We start from the raw sequence: 18,610 nt of genomic DNA, 5'->3' as shown, positions 1-18,610 counted from the left end.
ACTGTACGTGGCCCATGAACTAGAAAGAGTTTGACACCCCCGAGTCTAACTACAGAGGAAACACTGAGTTTGAGTTACCAGATGTTCGGAGCACATCTGCAACATGATCAACAGAGATCACATCAACTGCGTCTGTGTTCTCTAAATGATCCTGGTGTTATCAGTGTTCTGTATGAACTCACAGCTGTAGTTTGTTCTCTCTGTTGGCTCCTCTGACTGCCGACACCGATCTCAGTCTGAGAGCTCGAATGAGGAATCCCATCGAAGAACGGCCTGTTGGTCAGAGATCAGCTCAGTGAGGCTCCTAACACAAGGGTTAGGGTCAGTCTGCAGGGAAACTACACAACCGGAACATGAGTGGAAGCCAACAGTCACATGTTTTATCTGTTCTAAATGTACCTTAAAGGGAGATTAGTCAAGTATTTAATCCTTTTATCAACATGGGAGTGGACAAATATGCTGCTCAATTAACAACACAAATCAATGTCAGATATTGATCCAGAAACCCTCACAGGTACTGCATTTAGCATAAAACAATATGCTCCAATCATAACATGGCAAACTGCAGCCCAACAGGCAACAACAGCTGTCAGTGTGTCAGTGTGCTGACTTGACTATGACTTGCCCCAAACTGCATGTGATGATCATAAAGTGGGATGTCTGTAAAGGGGAGACTCGTGGGTACCCATAGAACCAATTTACATTCACTGATCTGGAGGTCAGAGGTCAAGGGACTTTGTTTTAGACTTTTTTAAGAAATTTTTTAGACTTTTTAAAATATTTTTCAGACTTTTTTCGGACATTTTTTGACAATTTTCAGACAATTTTCAGACTTCTTTCAGGGGAGACTCATGGGTACCCATAGAACACATTTTCATTCATATATCTCGAGGTCAGAGGTCAAGGGACTTTTTTTAGACTTTTTTTTATATTTCTCACACTTTTTTCTGACATTTTTTTTTTTAATTTTTAAAATATTTTTCACACTTTTTTCTGACATTTTTTGGACAATTTTCAGCCATTTTTCTTACACTTTTATGACCTTTTTCAGACTTTTTTTATACTTTTCAGACTTTATTCAAAATGTTTTTGGACAATTTTTAGACTTTTTAAAAATATTTTTCCGACTTTTTTCCGACATTTTTGGGGAAATTTTCACACATTTTTCGGACATTTTTAAACTTTTTAAAAATATTTTTCCGATTTTTTTCGGACATTTTTTGGACAATTTTTAGACTTTTTTTCCAACTTTTAAAAAATATTTTTCAGACTTTTTTCAGACTTCTTTCAGGGGAGACTCATGGGTACCCATAAAACGCATTTTCATTCATATATTTGGAGGTCAGACGGCATTGGACTTTTTTTAGACTTTTTAAAATATTTTTAAATGTCACCAAATTTGGTACAGAACATCTCTGGACCAAGCCGGAACGCTTTGTGCCATTGGGACCACATTTGATGGACGTGTGTAGATATGATGTCTGAGTGACCGTGACCAATCTGGTGCCATTAGGTCAATAGGTGGCGCTGTAGCAGCATCATCTAACTATCTGTCTCTGTATGTATGACTGTCCTTCACATATCTGGAGAACCGTTCATCCAATCTACTTCACACTTGGCGGTTACAAGCAGCCACACCGCGGTTCTCAACAACAGTATAAGCAGAACTTCTGAGGGCCAAGAGGTCCGGACGAGCGGCGCACTAGTGAACTCTAAATGTGGGTGTTGGACAGCGGCGGTGTGCGTCTGCAGTCTGACCTCAGTTTGGGTTTGGGCGTGCTCTGGATGCTGTCGTTGTCGTCCAGCTCCGGGCCGCTGTCGCTCGGGTTGTAAACCTCCAGACTGTCGTACAGCAGGTCCAGGTCCTCTTCGACCTCCTGACACTGACCCACCGGGTCCGAGTCCAGAACCTGCAGCGGATCAGCCGGGGGGGTCAGGTGATAGGACGGTTCACTCAACAACAACAACAGCCTGAATCTACTGGTGAAGAGTTCACACACATCACTGATTTATGAGTTATCAGCTGAAGGTTATTAACGTTTTGTCTCCTCAGCAACGGTTGCTGTTCTCACAGTGATTACTACAAGTAGAACTGCATGTATTATTATTGTTTATTATTAAATGGGATTTTATTGTTTTTTATTTATTGCCAATGTGTGAACAGGTTGTAACCTAAAAAATTAAACCTTCCACGACTTTCTAGGTTTCCTCTCTCAGCCTGTCGACTGCTTTTAATGTGAAAAACCCGGGACCTTTTTTCCGGGAAAATCCAACGAATGTGACGTCATGCACGCTCATGAGTGCCTTTAACTTCAGCTCCGCTTACAGGGCTAACGGCGTGCAACCGTAGCTAACGTTCAGGTAGAAATGGACTCCGCTGACGCCAACAAATGACCAGTCGCCACCACGACTCAGACTCCAACACAAACCACTAACCAGCTGATGGTTGTAGCTTCATATTGAGAGATGAGACAGACGTCAATCTGAACATCTAATAATATCTGATAACTCTCAGCAGGAGAATAAATGTATTTATTAAAATGACAAACTATTTCTTTAATAGTCAGTGGACTTGACTTCTTTTCATATGATAAAGTATAAATCTGATGAGTATATCAACATTTTAGGACAGTATGAGGACAATATGAGGACAGTATGAGGACAATATGAGGACAGTATGAGGACAATATGAGTACAGTATGAGGACATTATGAGGACAGTATGAGGACAATATGAGGACAGTATAAGGACAGTATGAGGACAATATGAGGACAATATGAGGAGAGTATGAGGACAATATGAGGACATTATGAGGACAGTATGAGGACAGTATAAGGAGAGTATGAGGACAATATGAGGACATTATGAGGACAGTATGAGGACAGTATAAGGAGAGTATGAGGACAATATGAGGACAATATGAGGAGAGTATGAGGACAATATGAGGACATTATGAGGACAGTATGAGGACAGTATAAGGACAGTATGAGGACAATATGAGGACAATATGAGGAGAGTATGAGGACAATATGAGGACAATATGAGGACAGTATGAGGACAGTATGAGGACAATATGAGGACAATATGAGGACAATATGAGGACAATGTGAGGACAATATGAGGACAATGTTCAGAGAGGTTTGAAGATTGAAATTCAACCTGAAACTATAAAAGTGGAAATGAAATATTCTTCATGTTTTGGTGTGTTTGTGTGTCTCTTTGTTTGTCTCTTTGTTTGTCTCTTTGTTTGTCTCTTTGTGTGTCTCTTTGTTTGTCTCTTTGTTTGTCTCTTTGTGTGTCTCTTTGTTTGTCTCTTTGTTTGTCTCTTTGTTTGTCTCTGTGTTTGTCTCTTTGTTTGTCTCTTTGTTTGTCTCTGTGTTTGTCTCTTTGTTTGTCTCTTTGTGTGTCTCTTTGTTTGTCTCTTTGTTTGTCTCTTTGTTTGTCTCTTTGTTTGTCTCTGTGTTTGTCTCTTTGTTTGTCTTGTTTGACCTTTAGTTCCAGGTGTTGTTTGTCTTTTGTTGTTAAATATCTGAAATAAAGCTGATATTCACTTCACAGAAGTCTGTATTACTGATCTGCTCATGCTTCCTAATAAACATATTTGAAAGGGGACATTGCAGCCTTGAATAATGTGATATATATACAGTATATATATATTTCTCCTGACGTGGACTCGGTGTTGGTACGAACCTCATCGGTGACTTTGAATCTTCTCAGCAGCGCCACAAACTTCTGTTTGAAGTTCGGCTGCTGAACGACAGAAAAGAAGAAAATAGATAAAAAGGTTTGAACAGTTTTCTTCATCTGATCAAAACGCAGAATCACATCCTTCATTTTACATTGTTATAATTATAGTTTTTCATTAACGACACACGACATCAACAACGACGCAACACATCATCCCGCTGACGGACAGGTGTGTTCCCGGCTCTGATTGGTCCTCACCTGAGTCAGGGAGGCCGTTCGGATCATTTTCCTGCGAGACTTCTTCGTCTTCCTCTGAACGTCGTCGTCATCGTCGTAAACGTCCTGCCAGACAAAAAGAGGAAACTGTTAAAGAAGTTTGATATACTATAGTATATGTAAATTACTTATTAATTAAAGGAGTCAACAATAATAATTTAACAGACTTTTCTAACATGCGGACATTTAAATTGTAAAAACTCTAATAATGGCTGCATTCCATTTAGTTGTCCTGACATAAATGGACAGGGGCCGTCATTACTACTATATAAATAAGTTATATACTGTATATATATATATACTGTATATCCTTCATCTATTGTGCTCTGAGATCCAGATGTGCACTGTGAGACAGGTGTGTTGTGTCAGCCGTCAGCTGTCAATCACCTGAGGAGCGGCCGCGTCATCACTTCCTTCCTGTTCGGAGGAGAAGCTGTCCTCGTCGTCCTCCCAGTAGTTCTCCAGGTCAGGAGACCGATCTGTCCCACAAACACACCGGTCACTGAAGGCATCACGAGTTTATTCTACTGGTTGAAAAACTGCAGCTGATAGTTATACTGTCATTAAGTACAACTTTGAGGTAAATTTACTTCTACTCCACTACATCTCAGAGGTACATATGGTACTTTTTACTGCACTAACTTTATCTGACAGCTGTAGTTACTTTACAGATGACAGTAACTTAGAATTGTACTAAAGTACAGTACTTGAGTAAATGTTCTTTACATTGTTTATATAATTGTTATTTTACACCACAGCAAAATATTAGAGGATTTAAATACTAATGATATTAATATCAATATTAATATTAATATTAATTATATTATTAATAAGAATAAAAATAATAATAATAATAAGCTGTATAATGAAGCAATAAATCAATAAAAACTAATATTGATACTCAGCATTAAAAGACTGATCAGAACCAGGACATCAGTACTTTTAGCTGCCACTACAAACAGAGGCTCTGGTCCAGGGGCCTCCTAACCGGGCCCCCTGATCGGGGCCCCCTGATATGGGCCTCTGTAGCTCCTGTTGTGGTTGAAATGATTTCAGGGAGGGATGAGCTGAGCTGCTCAGCCGACGCTGTCAGACAGACAGAAGGTCGGCTCCACCGTTCTCCTCACCAGAGGCCTTGGTCTTGTTGCCATGGTGACCGCCTGTGTCCTCCTGTTCGATTGGCTGGCTGGCGAGAGAATGGACGCTCAGCTCCGCCGCGCGCATCGAAGCATCCTTCAGGTTGCTATGGAGACCGAGGATGTGGGCTCCGTCCGTCGGATGCTGCATCACCTGGGATAGGATGCACACACACATACACACACAGACACACAAAGACATCCGCCCACGCGCACACAAAGGTGTTTTATTGTGTGTGTGTGTAAACAGGTTTGTTGCAAAATCTTCTGTTTCTGTGTTGATCTCATGTGTTTCTGTGCAAAACTGAAACTCGCACGCAACCACACCGTACAAAACTGAAGCTGGTACGCAACCACACGCTACAAAACTGAAGCTGGTACGCAACCACACGCTACAAAACTTAAGCTGGTACGCAACCACACGCTACAAAACTGAAGCTGGTACACAACCACACGCTACAAAACTTAAGCTGGTCACAACCACACGCTACAAAACTGAAGCTGGTACGCAAACACATACTACAAAACTGAAGCTGGTACGCAACCACACGCTACAAAACTGAAGCTGGTACGCAACCACATACTACAAAACTGAAGCTGGTACGCAACCACACGCTACAAAACTGAAGCTGGTACGCAACCACACACTTCAAAACTGAAGCTGGTACGCAACCACACGCTACAAAACTGAAGCTGGCGCGCAACCACATGCTACAAAACTGAAGCTGGTACGCAACCACACACTTCAAAACTGAAGCTGGTACGCAACCACACGCTACAAAACTGAAGCTGGCGCGCAACCACACGCTACAAAACTGAAGCTGGTACGCAACCATACTCTATAAAGACGGCGTGTGTGTAGCGGGTATAAAAACGCGTCTCGTCCCTGCTCCATGTACTTCAGCCGTCAGTCTACAGCCACGCTAGCAGCTCTGTGAGGCTGTACTGACACACAGTGGTGCTTTGAGCTAAATGCTAACATGCGGATGTGTAACAGGTTTAATGTTTACCATGTTCACCACCTGTAGTTTAGCGTGTTAGCATGCTAACATTTGCTACTGATCAGTAAACACAGAGTCCAGCTGAGGCTGATGAATCTGGTCTTTAGTTCTGCAGGTGTTTGGTCATAAACCAAAGTATTGGACACATGTTGACCTGATGATGGCGCTATAGAGGATACGTCAGAGGATCATTACAGTTATTACAGTTCATCCTCAGGGGAACACGTTGGACCAGCTACCAGCCACACTTACCTCGGCCATGTTGATGACGCCCACTGCGAGGGTTTTGTAGCCCAGGATGGTTCGGTTCTTGTACCTCTTCCTCCTCTGCAGCATCACATGCAGACGGTTCACGTCTCGCTTCAGGAAGTGAGGATACTAAGAGAGCAGAAGTAACAGGTAAGAAGTTATTAAGTCATTAAAACAATTAGGACTCATCCTCTGGGGAGCAGGACGGTTTATCTGACCAGTGGTTGTTGAGATGTCTCACTCTGTTGATTTGTAGGGCAGATTTGATTTTACAGTATTATGACAGTGTGTTGAAGAAATGATTAAATGTGTGACCTGCAGTGAGAAGCTGAGCTCCAGGTCTGTTTCCATCAGGCCGTCCGGAGGAAGGAGGTACTCGTTGGATCTCAGAGTCCTCTTAGAACCCTGAGAGACGGACATGAGAGTAGAGAGTTGGTGTCAAATGAGAAGAAATGCTACGAACAAAACAACCAGCAGTAGTCCTTCTGTCACTGAGCTTACAGCTCAACTGGTTTCATGAAGACACTTAAATGAACTGCTGTTCCTGTTGTTGGACACAAAGTGTGGCGACTAATTCACCTCTAGATGGACAACACGCCAGATGGGTGAACAAAGGTCTGACTGACACTGGAGAGACACTTTAAGAGACTACAAAGAGACACGAAACAACAAGAAACAAGACACAAGACACGCTTTAGCTTTGCAGACACACAGCTGGCGACATTTCCTCACCTGGATCTTAACGGCGATGACGACGGAGTTGAGCTCTCTGTCCAGCTCCTTCAACACCATCAGCCTCTTCAGAGTCAGACTGCACAACCTGTTCAGACAGGAAACACAATCATAATGGAAACCTTTCATCAACGTATTCATACACTTAACACACAAATACAAACACTCCCAACCCAGAAATACAGAGAGAGAGTTCTTCCAGACTTCATACAAGGCCTGATGGAGAGTCAGGTCAGACAACTGCTACAAAGAGACACAAAACAACCACAAAGAAACATGAAACGACTACAAAGAGATGCAAAACAACCACAAAGAAACATGAAACGACTACAAAGAGACGCAAAACAACCACAAAGAAACATGAAATGACTACAAAGAGATGCAAAACAACCACAAAGAAACATGAAACGACTACAAAGAGATGCAAAACAACCACAAAGAAACATGAAACGACTACAAAGAGATCCAAAACAACCACAAAGAAACATGAAACGACTACAAAGAGATGCAAAACAACCACAAAGAAACATGAAACGACTACAAAGAAATGCAAAACAATCACAAAGAAACATGAAACGACTACAAAGAGATCCAAAACAACCACAAAGAAACATGAAACGACTACAAAGAGATGCAAAACAACCACAAAGAAACATGAAACGACTACAAAGAGATCCAAAACAACCACAAAGAAACATGAAACGACTACAAAGAGATGCAAAACAACCACAAAGAAACATGAAACGACTACAAAGAGATGCAAAACAATCACAAAGAAACATGAAACGACTACAAAGAGATCCAAAACAACCACAAAGAAACATGAAACGACTACAAAGAGATCCAAAACAACCACAAAGAAACATGAAACGACTACAAAGAGATCCAAAACAACCACAGAGAAACATGAAACGACTACAAAGAGATCCAAAACAACCACAGAGAAACATGAAACGACTACAAAGAGATGCAAAACAACCACAAAGAAACATGAAACGACTACAAAGAGATCCAAAACAACCACAAAGAAACATGAAACGACTACAAAGAGATCCAAAACAACCACAAAGAAACATGAAACGACTACAAAGAGATCCAAAACAACCACAGAGAAACATGAAACAACTACAAAGAGATCCAAAACAACCACAAAGAAACATGAAACGACTACAAAGAGATCCAAAACAACCACAAAGAAACATGAAACGACTACAAAGAGATGCAAAACAATTACAAATAAACGTGAAGCGACTACAAAGAGAGATTTTATGTCTCTCTCAGTCTCAGTGTTTTGCTGTAGGAGGGTCGGGGGGGGCATTGTCTTCTAATCCATCCTCTGTCTGCACAAAATGTTTTGTCAATCCATCTAGTAGATGTGGAGATATTCCACTGGATCAGTGAAAACTTTGACCTGCTGTTGTCGCTAGATAAAAAAGTCAGGGAATCGTAAAGTCGTTTCTGGTCGTTTCTTTTCACACACGGTGAACCCTGAAGTTACACACGGTGAACCCTGAAGTTACACACGGTGAACCCTGAAGTTGCACACAGTGAACTCTGAAGTTACAAACAGTGAACCCTGAAGTTGCACACAGTGAACCCTGAAGTTACAAACAGTGAACCCTGAAGTTGCACACAGTGAACCCTGAAGTTACACACGGTGAACCCTGAAGTTACAAACAGTGAACCCTGAAGTTACAAACAGTGAACCCTGAAGTTGCACACGGTGAACCCTGAAGTTGCACACAGTGAACCCTGAAGTTGCACACAGTGAACCCTGAAGTTACAAACAGTGAACCCTGAAGTTGCACAGAGTGAACCCTGAAGTTGCACAGAGTGAACCCTGAAGTTGCACACAGTGAACCCTGAAGTTGCACACAGTGAACCCTGGAGTTACACACGGTGAACCCTGAAGTTACAAACAGTGAACCCTGAAGTTACAAACAGTGAACCCTGAAGTTGCACACAGTGAACCCTGAAGTTACACACGGTGAACCCTGAAGTTGCACACAGTGAACCCTGAAGTTACAAACAGTGAACCCTGAAGTTGCACACAGTGAACCCTGAAGTTGCATACAGTGAACCCTGAAGTTGCACACAGTGAACCCTGAAGTTGCATACAGTGAACCCTGAAGTTGCATACAGTGAACCCTGAAGTTGCATACAGTGAACCCTGAAGTTGCACACGGTGAACCCTGAAGTTGCATACAGTGAACCCTGAAGTTGCATACAGTGAACCCTGAAGTTGCATACAGTGAACCCTGAAGTTGCATACAGTGAACCCTGAAGTTGCATACGGTGAACCCTGAAGTTGCATACAGTGAACCCTGAAGTTGCATACAGTGAACCCTGAAGTTGCATACAGTGAACCCTGAAGTTGCATACAGTGAACCCTGAAGTTGCATACAGTGAACCCTGAAGTTGCATACAGTGAACCCTGAAGGGAAATCAGGGACCTGATTAGTGTTTTCTTCCTCTCTTCTTCTACCAGGATCACATCAGGCAGAGAGGAGGAGGATGTATTTAATAGTGACTCCGGTAGGAACTGTTGACCTGTTCCTCTGAGATCTCATTACTGGAGGATCATGCAGGGACTCGTCCTCCCCCCCCCCCCCCCCCACCCCCCACCACAGCTTCCTATCAACAGCAGCCACGAGGAGCTAATACCTGCTAATACCTGCTCACCTGCTCTGTGACTCTCAGCTCAGAGAGAAGCAGATGGTGTCTGACTTTATTCTCTTTATTAAATGTTACGTTCTTCTTATAAACTGAGATTATAAACATTATTATCACAATGTTATTTTCATACAACATTATAAAGATATTCAGTGTTTATTCTTAAAATCTACATTTTTGCCCCCGACCGCGACCCTCATACTTTATTGTGTATTCTATATTTTCATATAAACTGGGAAAAAGAAAGTTCAAAAACTTGTGTTTGGAGGATTATTTCTCTGTTTTTACAATGCTAATGGTCATTGTATTTTACACCGTTGGAAAGCCTGTTTATTTACCTTCACAATGATGTCCAACTTGTAAGGATCATGCATTTGTGGGAAGAGCAGCACAGCTGATTATGTGGGGAGCGCCCAAGAAAAATTTTCCAAAATGCTCTGGCCTTGGTAGAGGATCTAGTTTCTAGGAGCACCTGAATGCACCGCTTGCCTTGTTGGACGTTCTAGTTTCTAGGAGCACCTGAATGCACCGTCGGCCTTGGTGGAGGTTCTAGTTTCTAGGAGCACCTGAATGCACCGTCGGCCTCGGTAGAGGATCTAGTTTCTAGGAGCACCTGAATGCACCGTCGGCCTCGGTAGAGGATCTAGTTTCTAGGAGCACCTGAATGCACCGTCGGCCTCGGTAGAGGTTCTAGTTTCTAGGAGCACCTGAATGCACCACTGACTGTAATCTCTGAAGACCAACATGTTGCTGTTTCTTGAGTCAACGACCATTTAAAAGGATTATCTCTGATTGACCGAGCTCGTTAACCCCCGCACGGTCACACTGCTGCTAATCTGCCTGGAAACAGACAGGTGGGGGGGGTCAGAGACAGAAAACTCATCATCACCTGGGTCTTTGTCCTTCAACGTCTTTCTTCTATTCGTTTGTCTTGTTTTGATTGGCTGCTATAATGTGATGTAATCAGTGATGTCATGAGTCCGTGGTTGTCTCTGTCTCTCATCATCAGGGTCAGTGGAGTCAGGTCAAAAAGTCAAAAGTCAAAAGTCTTCGCGAAGTCTCTTGCTGAGCATTCTGGGAGATGTAGTTCCTCTATCGTTATATAAAAAGGCTCTGTGATAAATAACAACCCTTTCTCTCCGTCTCTGAAACGCTTCTCCGATATTGTCCGACTCTCTTTCTGACTGACTTTACTGAAGGATAGTTAACTATAGACTTAGCGCTGGGTCACGGTCCCTCCGCCTCACTCCTCGCCGCCAGGAGACTACTTCACCGGGAGGAGAGCAGGCGTTAGCTAGCTAGCTGGTGAGTCTCCAGATAATCTAGCTCACTAACATTATCCAGCCGTCTCCTGCTCCTGCAGTAGTCTCCGGCTAATCTGGTCCCGTTGGTTCAGCCAGTGTCTTCTTCTCTGGATCAACATCTGGTTACTGTTGTCCAAAACCGACCGCAAATAACCCACACAACATTTAGCTGGCGCAACACAACGGATAAACATCGACCACCGCTTCAGAGAATGTCATCTTATTTGCCGGCAGACCGATGGCAGCCAACAAGGCGAATATCGGCCGATACCGATATTCGGCCGATAAATCGGTCATCCCTAAAAACAAATATCTGAATCCTAAAACTGAAAATCGAACACGCACTCGACGAGTGATTAGTCGAATATTCGATCCACCCCGACACACCAGATCCACTCCTCCCGTTCTTACCTTTCACAATAAAAGCCTGAGACATATAACATTCACAGGCGAGTGTTTTACATTTTACCGTGTTGTTTATTCGTCACGCTGTGTAACGGCCTTTAATCAGCAGGTGATGAAACTATACACTTACAATAAACTAACTATATACTGACATCAAAGAAAAAGATTCTGAGTTCATGAGAGCAAAGAGCCTCGAACACAAAGACTCACCAACACTGATCATAAAGACTCAGGAGGAGGACTCAGAGACAAAGAGACAAAGAGACAACAGACAGCTTTGTGTGACTGTTTCACTGAACCTTAAACACACAGTATGTACTGTGGCTCTATGGAACACGGAGATATAAGTAGTCGCTGGGAATCTGGTGAATTCATTTATTTTATCAATTTATTTTATTATTTATTTATTTATTATTTGTTATTATTTATTCATTTTTATTAATTAAATTAACAACAGTAATGTATTATATTTTATTTAATAATTTATATATTTTTATTTTTATTTTATTATTATTACCTTTTTTCTCTCCTTTGTTTTTGAATAATTTGTTTTTAAATATATAGTTACTATCAGTTATATTTACATATTATTTTATTTGTTGTGGTTCAGGTTGTCGTCTTTTTTCTTAAGGAAACAATAAAAAACATGATAATAAATAAAGTGTACATCACAGACGGGGAGGAAATAAAGGTGTTAATGAGACTCACCTGCTGTCAGGTACAAACATATTAAAGACACCAGCTGATCAGTGATCACACTTCCTGTCCGAACCTCATTGGTGTGGATGTGTGGATGTTTTAGTGTGTTGACCTTTGACCCCAGCTGCTCTCACCTTTGTGGACGCAGCCAATCACTGACTTGAGTTTCCAGAAGTGAACGTTAACAAACTGACATCAGATCAGAGAACCTGGTGAGTTATCAGCATGAAGCCGCAGGTTTGTTACAGAAACACTGGTTGAGTCTCTGAACTGAGATCAGTTTACATTCAGTAGGAAGCATCAGATTTAGAGTAGCAATAATAATAATAATAATAATAATAACAATAATAATAATAATAATAGTAACAATAATAATAATAGTAATAATAATAATAATAATAATAGTAATAGTAATAATAATAATGATAATAATATTAATAATAATAACAATAGTAATAGTAATAATAATAATAATAATAATAATACAAATAATTATAATAATAGTAATAATAATAATAATCAAAACAATACTAGTAATAATAGTAATAATAATAATAATAATAATAATAATAGTAGTAGTAATAATAATAATAATAATACAAATAATTATAATAATAGTAATAATAATAATAATCAAAACAATACTAGTAATAATAGTAATAATAATAATAATAATAATAATAATAGTAGTAGTAATAATAATAATAATAATAATAATAATACAAATAATTATAATAATAGTAATAATAATAATAATAATAATAATAGTAATAATAATATAAATAGTAATGATAATAATAATACAAATAATAATAGTAATAATAATAATAATAATAATAATAGTAATAGTAATAATAATAATAATAATAATACAAATAATTATAATAATAATAATAATAATAATAGTAATAATAATATAAATAGTAATGATAATAACTATAATAATTATAATAATAGTAATAATAGTAATAATATAGTATTTATGTTTCCTGGTCTCTCCTGGTCTCTCCTGGTCTCTCCTCTTCTCTCCGGACTCAGGCGCTCCTCTACGGGCGAGCTCTGATCCTCTTACCTGGGAACGCAGCTCGGAGAGGATCGGTCGATCTCCCAGGTCGCGAACAGGTTCATCGGTACCGGGACGCGGCCGGCGGGCTCTCCAGCAGCACCGGACCCGGACCCGGACCCGGACCCGGACCCGGACCCAGAGAGGTCCGGGACTCCTCCTCGGTCCGCAGCCATCGTCTCCTCTCCGGCCGGCTGGTCTCTCTGATGCCGCCTGATGCTCCTCCAGATCGGCTTGGAATGAGTGAGCTGGGCGGGGCGGGGCTGGATGGAGAGGGTCACTGATCCAGAATCAGGACCGGAACCAGGACCGGAACACTACCAAAACATCTGTCTACATGATATCATGTGTAAATCATTATTTATCAAAACAACAATAAAAAGCCTTTATAATTGATGATGATGATGATGACATCATTTAAAGTCATTAATGACAGATAAATATTCTGCTGCTTTTATTCTGAGAAAGAAAATAAGAAATATCTTCTTTAATTAACAGTTAATGGAACAAGTTCACATATTCACATATTTACTGGAACAATGTTTTTCCTTCTGGTCTCTGCTGAGAAAGACATTTTAATCAGAATCAATAAATAAATAACTTACTTTATATGTTTCTGTTTTCTTGTATAATGATATCATAATAATAACATGTTATTGTTTTATCTTGTTTCATACCTGTTGGTATCTCGTTTCAGAAGCTCAAACTGATTCTAATGTGACATCCAGGTTCTGCTGCCACCTTGTGGTCAAACTGCTGTACTGCAGCCTCTCAATTAGCAGCCAAAAATTAATTAATTAATTAATATGTCATTTAATGTAGCAAAATAGTATCATAAATAAATGTAGGCATTAATTAATTGATCAAATGTGACATAAATTGATATATTTCTATTTTAATTTTGCTTCTTTATCTTTGTATTAATTCCCTTATTTATTTACTGTTCTGTTTGATTTCCCTTTTATTTATTTGTGTATTTTTTTTTTAGATTTGTTTATTCACTTATTTTTGCATTAATTTTTTATTTATTTATTTATTTATTTATTCATATTTATTTTGAAATGTATATATTCATTTATTTATGCATTTATTTATTTATTTCTGCAGGATTTTTCATTTGCATTTCACCCCTTATTTATTTCCCCAAAGTTATTTATTTCTGTGTCCTTTTTCTTTGTGCATTTCTGCCTCATTATGCAAATGAGAAGAATAAATACATTTAAAAAAAGCTAATTAAAACAGAAATATCAATTTATGTCACATTTGATCAATTAATTAATTAATGGCTACATTTATTTTTAATATTATCTCTGCTACATTTAATGACATATTTATTATCATGTCATTTATTTATTTATTTATTTATCATGTCATTTATTTATTTATTTATTCATTTAATTCTTATTTTGGCAGGTTCCATATAAAACCACATCACACTGATCATAAACCCGCCTGGAGACACACCACCAACGTTACATCATTTCAGTCTTTAAAAGTCTCGAGTAGTAAACATAAACACAGATTGGATTCCTTAAATAACAGGAGAGGAGAAGGATAGATGATAATAATGATAACCACATATTTATATAATGTTGTGATTGTTATGTACAGCGGGTCGGATCAGATTCTCTGCTCATTGTAGACCTGTATTGGTTTTCAGCCCCACTTTCACATTATTTTATCTCTGTTGTTTGTGTAACGGTCCACTGCTCGCTGTCAAACTGCTGTTTAAAGATGTTTCAAGTTAAAGTTTCACTTTTATTCATCATATTATGCAGGTTAGTACAGTATTCAGTATGTGAGCAAAATCTCCAGTATGTTGAAAATACCTGGGTGTCGAAATGATTCAGAAACAAACTCCAGTATGCATCAGACCAGTCTACCTCGTCTACTGTATCCCACAATGCAAAGCGCTGGACCGCTACGGGCTACAGTTACAGGTGCTATTTCATCACGAAATTCACTTCTGAACATTTTTGAGGAGAGAAATCAACAGTGTAGATTTTGAATATCGACAGGTTTACGATACTAGATGGAGAATCGAGCATTTGCTCCGACATTTTCTGAGTTTAGAAGCTCAACAAACCGCCGTGACAGCTAGCCATAGCACATGCCGGGGTCGCTACCTCGCCAGTCGTCACGCTCACAGACCGCTATGAGCTGGCTGGAGCTCTCTAGAGACCGGTCTGTAGACCAGAGGCTTTTATTTCCTTGTTTAAATATCTCAACACAGATGTCCATTATAAATGAACAGGAACCTGTTTATCTGACTTTATGGAGTTGAAAAGCTCCACAATTGCCCGCGGGCGCAGCTCGCTGGAGAACCGGCCAGTCAGGGCCGGCTTAAGGCATCGGCCATATAGGCGGTCGCCTAGAGATGCACCGATACCACTGTGCAAGTACTTACATTTGGGTACTCGCCAATACCGAGTACCGTTACGAGTACTTCTCTGTGTCCGAACACCCTCGTTAACAGCCAGCTGGAGGGTGTGACCGACACACGGCAGGCTGGGAGTCCTGCACACGAGGCGGTGCGCCGCCACCGGCTCTAGGTCGGCTTGGAAAGGCTCGGGGCTCGCTTTACAGCGCTCCCCGCCCGGACCTCGCCGCAGACCTGGCAGGGCTCCCTGCTCCCGGTGCGACTGTCGACCGCGTCGTGCCGCGGCCCACGTAAAAGATGCCAGGGGTCTGTGGCGATGTCGGCAACCCACCCGACCCGTCTTGAAACACGGACCAAGAAGTCTAATGCACGCGCGAGTCAGAGGGTGCAAGCAAAACCCCGTGGCGCAATGAAAGTGAGGGCCGGCGAGTGCCGGCTGAGGTGGGATCCCGGCCCCGCGGGGTCGGGGGCACCAACGGCCCGTTTCGCCCGCACCGTCGGGGAGGTGGAGTGTGAGGACCCGAAAGACGGGGGCGAGAGGTAAACGTCACGCTGCTGTAAAGTAGTATTGGAGCCGTTCTGCGAGTACGATTACATGAGTACAGTATCGGACACGATACACGGTACTGGTATCGGTATCGGTGCATCCTTAGCGGTGCCACCTTCTGAACCTTCTGAATTCACGGCGAGCGAGTGGCCGCGTTGATGACGTTTCTATATGCTGATGGCGTGGAACTGGAAGAAAACAAACATCCGAGAGAGAAGAAGAAGAATCATTTACACAAAGACGTTGAGGAAAAAGTCTAACTGGAGAGACGACGAGATCCAGGGACTTCTGTCGGGAAGCGCCGAAATCATCGGACAAATTCAAGGAACGACGAGAGACTCGGTCGTTTATGACCAAAAAAAAATCCGGTTGTGTGACCGCGGTGTAATCCGCGTCATGTCCTGCCTCCAGCTCGCTCTACGCGCCACAACCTCGCCTTCACCAAACGGAGTATTTATGGTGAGAACGACACAAACAATCTCCTGTTGTGAGTTACAGGTGTGAAAGAGAACCTATACAGATGTTCAGAGTTAATTTGAGGAAACGTCTACAGAAAGGTTCTCCTTGTGATCCGGTAGATGGTTCTGGACCTGCTGTTGGTCATCAGCGAGGGTCACTGTGGAGGGTTGTTTGGTTTTGCTGTCATCACTCTCCTCTTCCTCCTCCTCCTCTTCCTCCTCCGGTATGGTGGTGAAGTCCTCGATCACGACTCTGGGCAGAACCACCTGCTGGATGTTGGACATCTGAACATCGGCCAGCGAGTTCTTCTGGATCTCGGCTCCTCGCTCCGCCGGAGGAGACGCCGGCTGCCGTTTCCTGTACTGCACCAGACTGCAGCTCTTCACCACGATGGCGATCACGTTCTTCCCCATCATGATCGCCGACACTCGGACGTCGCCGAACATCAGCATGTTCCCGCCACGGATCAGGAGGGTGATGACGTTGATGGCGGCCAGACTGAGGATGGGGTACAGCATCATCTTGTGCGGGACGATGTTGACGCCCTGCATGCTGATCTCGCTCAGGGAGACGCAGGGCAGCACCAGCAGCAGGATGTAGCAGTAGAAGAACATCAGTCCCTCCACCCACAGCGGGAGTCCGTCCCTCTGGAGCTCCCACAGGTTGGCCTGGACGTCCACCACGTCCAGCAGGTCCACCACCACCCAGAAGAGACGGCTCCGGATCTCCTCTCTCTTCTTATATGGCCGCAGATACTCCAGGTGATCGATCGCCGCCAGCGTCACGAACACGATGGGCATGCAGACGGACAGTAGCAGCGTCAGAGCGCCCCTGGACACGCCGCCGCCGCCACCGTCCGTCACCTCCACGTCCGCGTTCACGTCCTGAGACTTGTAGTTCTGATACACAAAGTAGACCTTGATCTCCAGCAGGAAGATGTAGAAGAACCAGAGGATCATGGCGTAGCCTCGCCGGGCCGTGTGCACCTCCGACCCGGCCCAGACGGCCACGTACCGCAGCACGACGAGAAAACACGCGTCGCCTGCCAGCACGGTGACGCACACGCCGATCCTCCTGGGACCCGGATTCTGCTCCACCAGGTAGGCGTCAATCAGCGCCAGGCTGGTCACGATGAGGACCGCCGTCAGGCCGACGTAGGGCTGGTTGGCGGCGGATCGGGGGGGAACCATCGCTGCTGCAGTTCCTCTAATGGCCACCAGATGCTGCTGCAAAGAAACTGTTTTCTTTCTTAAAGAAGAGTTTCACGTTGTTATTCCTCCGTTAAATACAAGTACATCCTCAGACGTAGACGTGTTCGTCAATCCGTCTTCCCGGGTTAGATGTTTCTTGTCTCTTGAGGTTAGTAATCGTCCAAACTTCAGGTGAAACAGAACATATCTTCATACGTTCACGTGTCTGTGAGCCAGAACTTCAGATCCTCCTCCTCCTCCGGGTCCAGTCAGAATGGAGCTGTTCGTGTTCGTACCGGAGCTCCGACTGTTTGAAGACTTTTTTCTTTAAAGCTGCGGTGAAAGAAAAAGTTTATTCAGCTCCTCAACGAGCGTTTTCCTTCCTTCAACAGGAACACAGATCCTGATGATGAATCAGAGAGTTGGTGAGTCCGTCTGTGGATCATCAACATCATCATCATCATCATCATCATCATCAGTCCTGAACTCATCTCGTCTGCAGAGAGTCGTCCTCTCGCTGTGATCTCATGAACTACATCTCTCTCCTCCCCTCGGTGTTCACACAGAGAGAGAGAGAGAGAGAGAGAGATGGTCGACTCTCCTGCTTCCAGCCAAGAAGATTATTTTATTCTCAGCGTCAGCAGCCTGACCTTGTTTCTGTATCCACGCACCAACCAGACCTCCTTTATATATGTGGGACCACATCAGCCTGATCTCACAGAGACGACTCCTTTCTGTTACACGATTTAGAGAAACATGAACCAGATCCTTCAGGAGACGTTCACGGGTCAATTTACAGTTTATTTAGC

General features: G+C 42.4%; 2 protein-coding genes across 5 annotated transcripts in view; both read right to left on the bottom strand.

The window, feature by feature from the left end:
* LOC141765203 (phosphofurin acidic cluster sorting protein 1-like) overlaps positions 1 to 13,338 on the bottom strand; it is a 33,173-nt gene extending 19,835 nt beyond the window's left edge. For 2 of the 4 annotated variants that reach the window (XM_074631251.1, XM_074631255.1), the window contains exons 1-10: positions 13,235 to 13,338; positions 7,082 to 7,169; positions 6,665 to 6,754; positions 6,353 to 6,478; positions 5,091 to 5,253; positions 4,351 to 4,442; positions 3,946 to 4,029; positions 3,691 to 3,750; positions 1,759 to 1,910; positions 183 to 273 (exon numbers count right to left, since the gene is read on the bottom strand). In XM_074631251.1, coding sequence (XP_074487352.1) covers positions 183 to 273; positions 1,759 to 1,910; positions 3,691 to 3,750; positions 3,946 to 4,029; positions 4,351 to 4,442; positions 5,091 to 5,253; positions 6,353 to 6,478; positions 6,665 to 6,754; positions 7,082 to 7,169; positions 13,235 to 13,290 — 1,002 coding nt within the window. In that variant the 5' untranslated portion in view covers positions 13,291 to 13,338. Of the gene's footprint in view, positions 1 to 182; positions 274 to 1,758; positions 1,911 to 3,690; positions 3,751 to 3,945; positions 4,030 to 4,350; positions 4,443 to 5,090; positions 5,254 to 6,352; positions 6,479 to 6,664; positions 6,755 to 7,081; positions 7,170 to 12,171; positions 12,247 to 13,234 lie in introns of those variants that run through there. The other 2 variants (XM_074631253.1, XM_074631254.1) reach the window with 2 other exon arrangements.
* A 29-nt stretch (positions 13,339 to 13,367) lies between these two features.
* LOC141765221 (transmembrane protein 121-like) lies at positions 13,368 to 18,463 on the bottom strand. The gene has a single exon (XM_074631296.1). The coding sequence runs from the start codon at positions 17,799 to 17,801 to the stop codon at positions 16,683 to 16,685; it is 1,119 nt and encodes a 372-aa protein (XP_074487397.1). The 5' UTR covers positions 17,802 to 18,463; the 3' UTR covers positions 13,368 to 16,682.
* Between the last annotated feature and the right edge of the window lie 147 nt (positions 18,464 to 18,610).

The sequence above is a fragment of the Sebastes fasciatus genome, chromosome 3 (assembly GCF_043250625.1).
Source record: "Sebastes fasciatus isolate fSebFas1 chromosome 3, fSebFas1.pri, whole genome shotgun sequence".
NCBI classification, from domain to species: Eukaryota; Metazoa; Chordata; class Actinopteri; order Perciformes; family Sebastidae; genus Sebastes; species Sebastes fasciatus.
The sequence above is the reverse complement of the archived record's forward strand: the minus strand, read 5'-3'. Positions and strand labels throughout refer to the sequence as shown.

Excerpts from the sequence above, each read along its gene's own strand:
- LOC141765221 (XM_074631296.1), bottom strand. The coding sequence starts at position 17,801 with ATGGTTCCCCCCCGATCCGCCGCCAACCAGCCCTACGTCGGCCTGACG.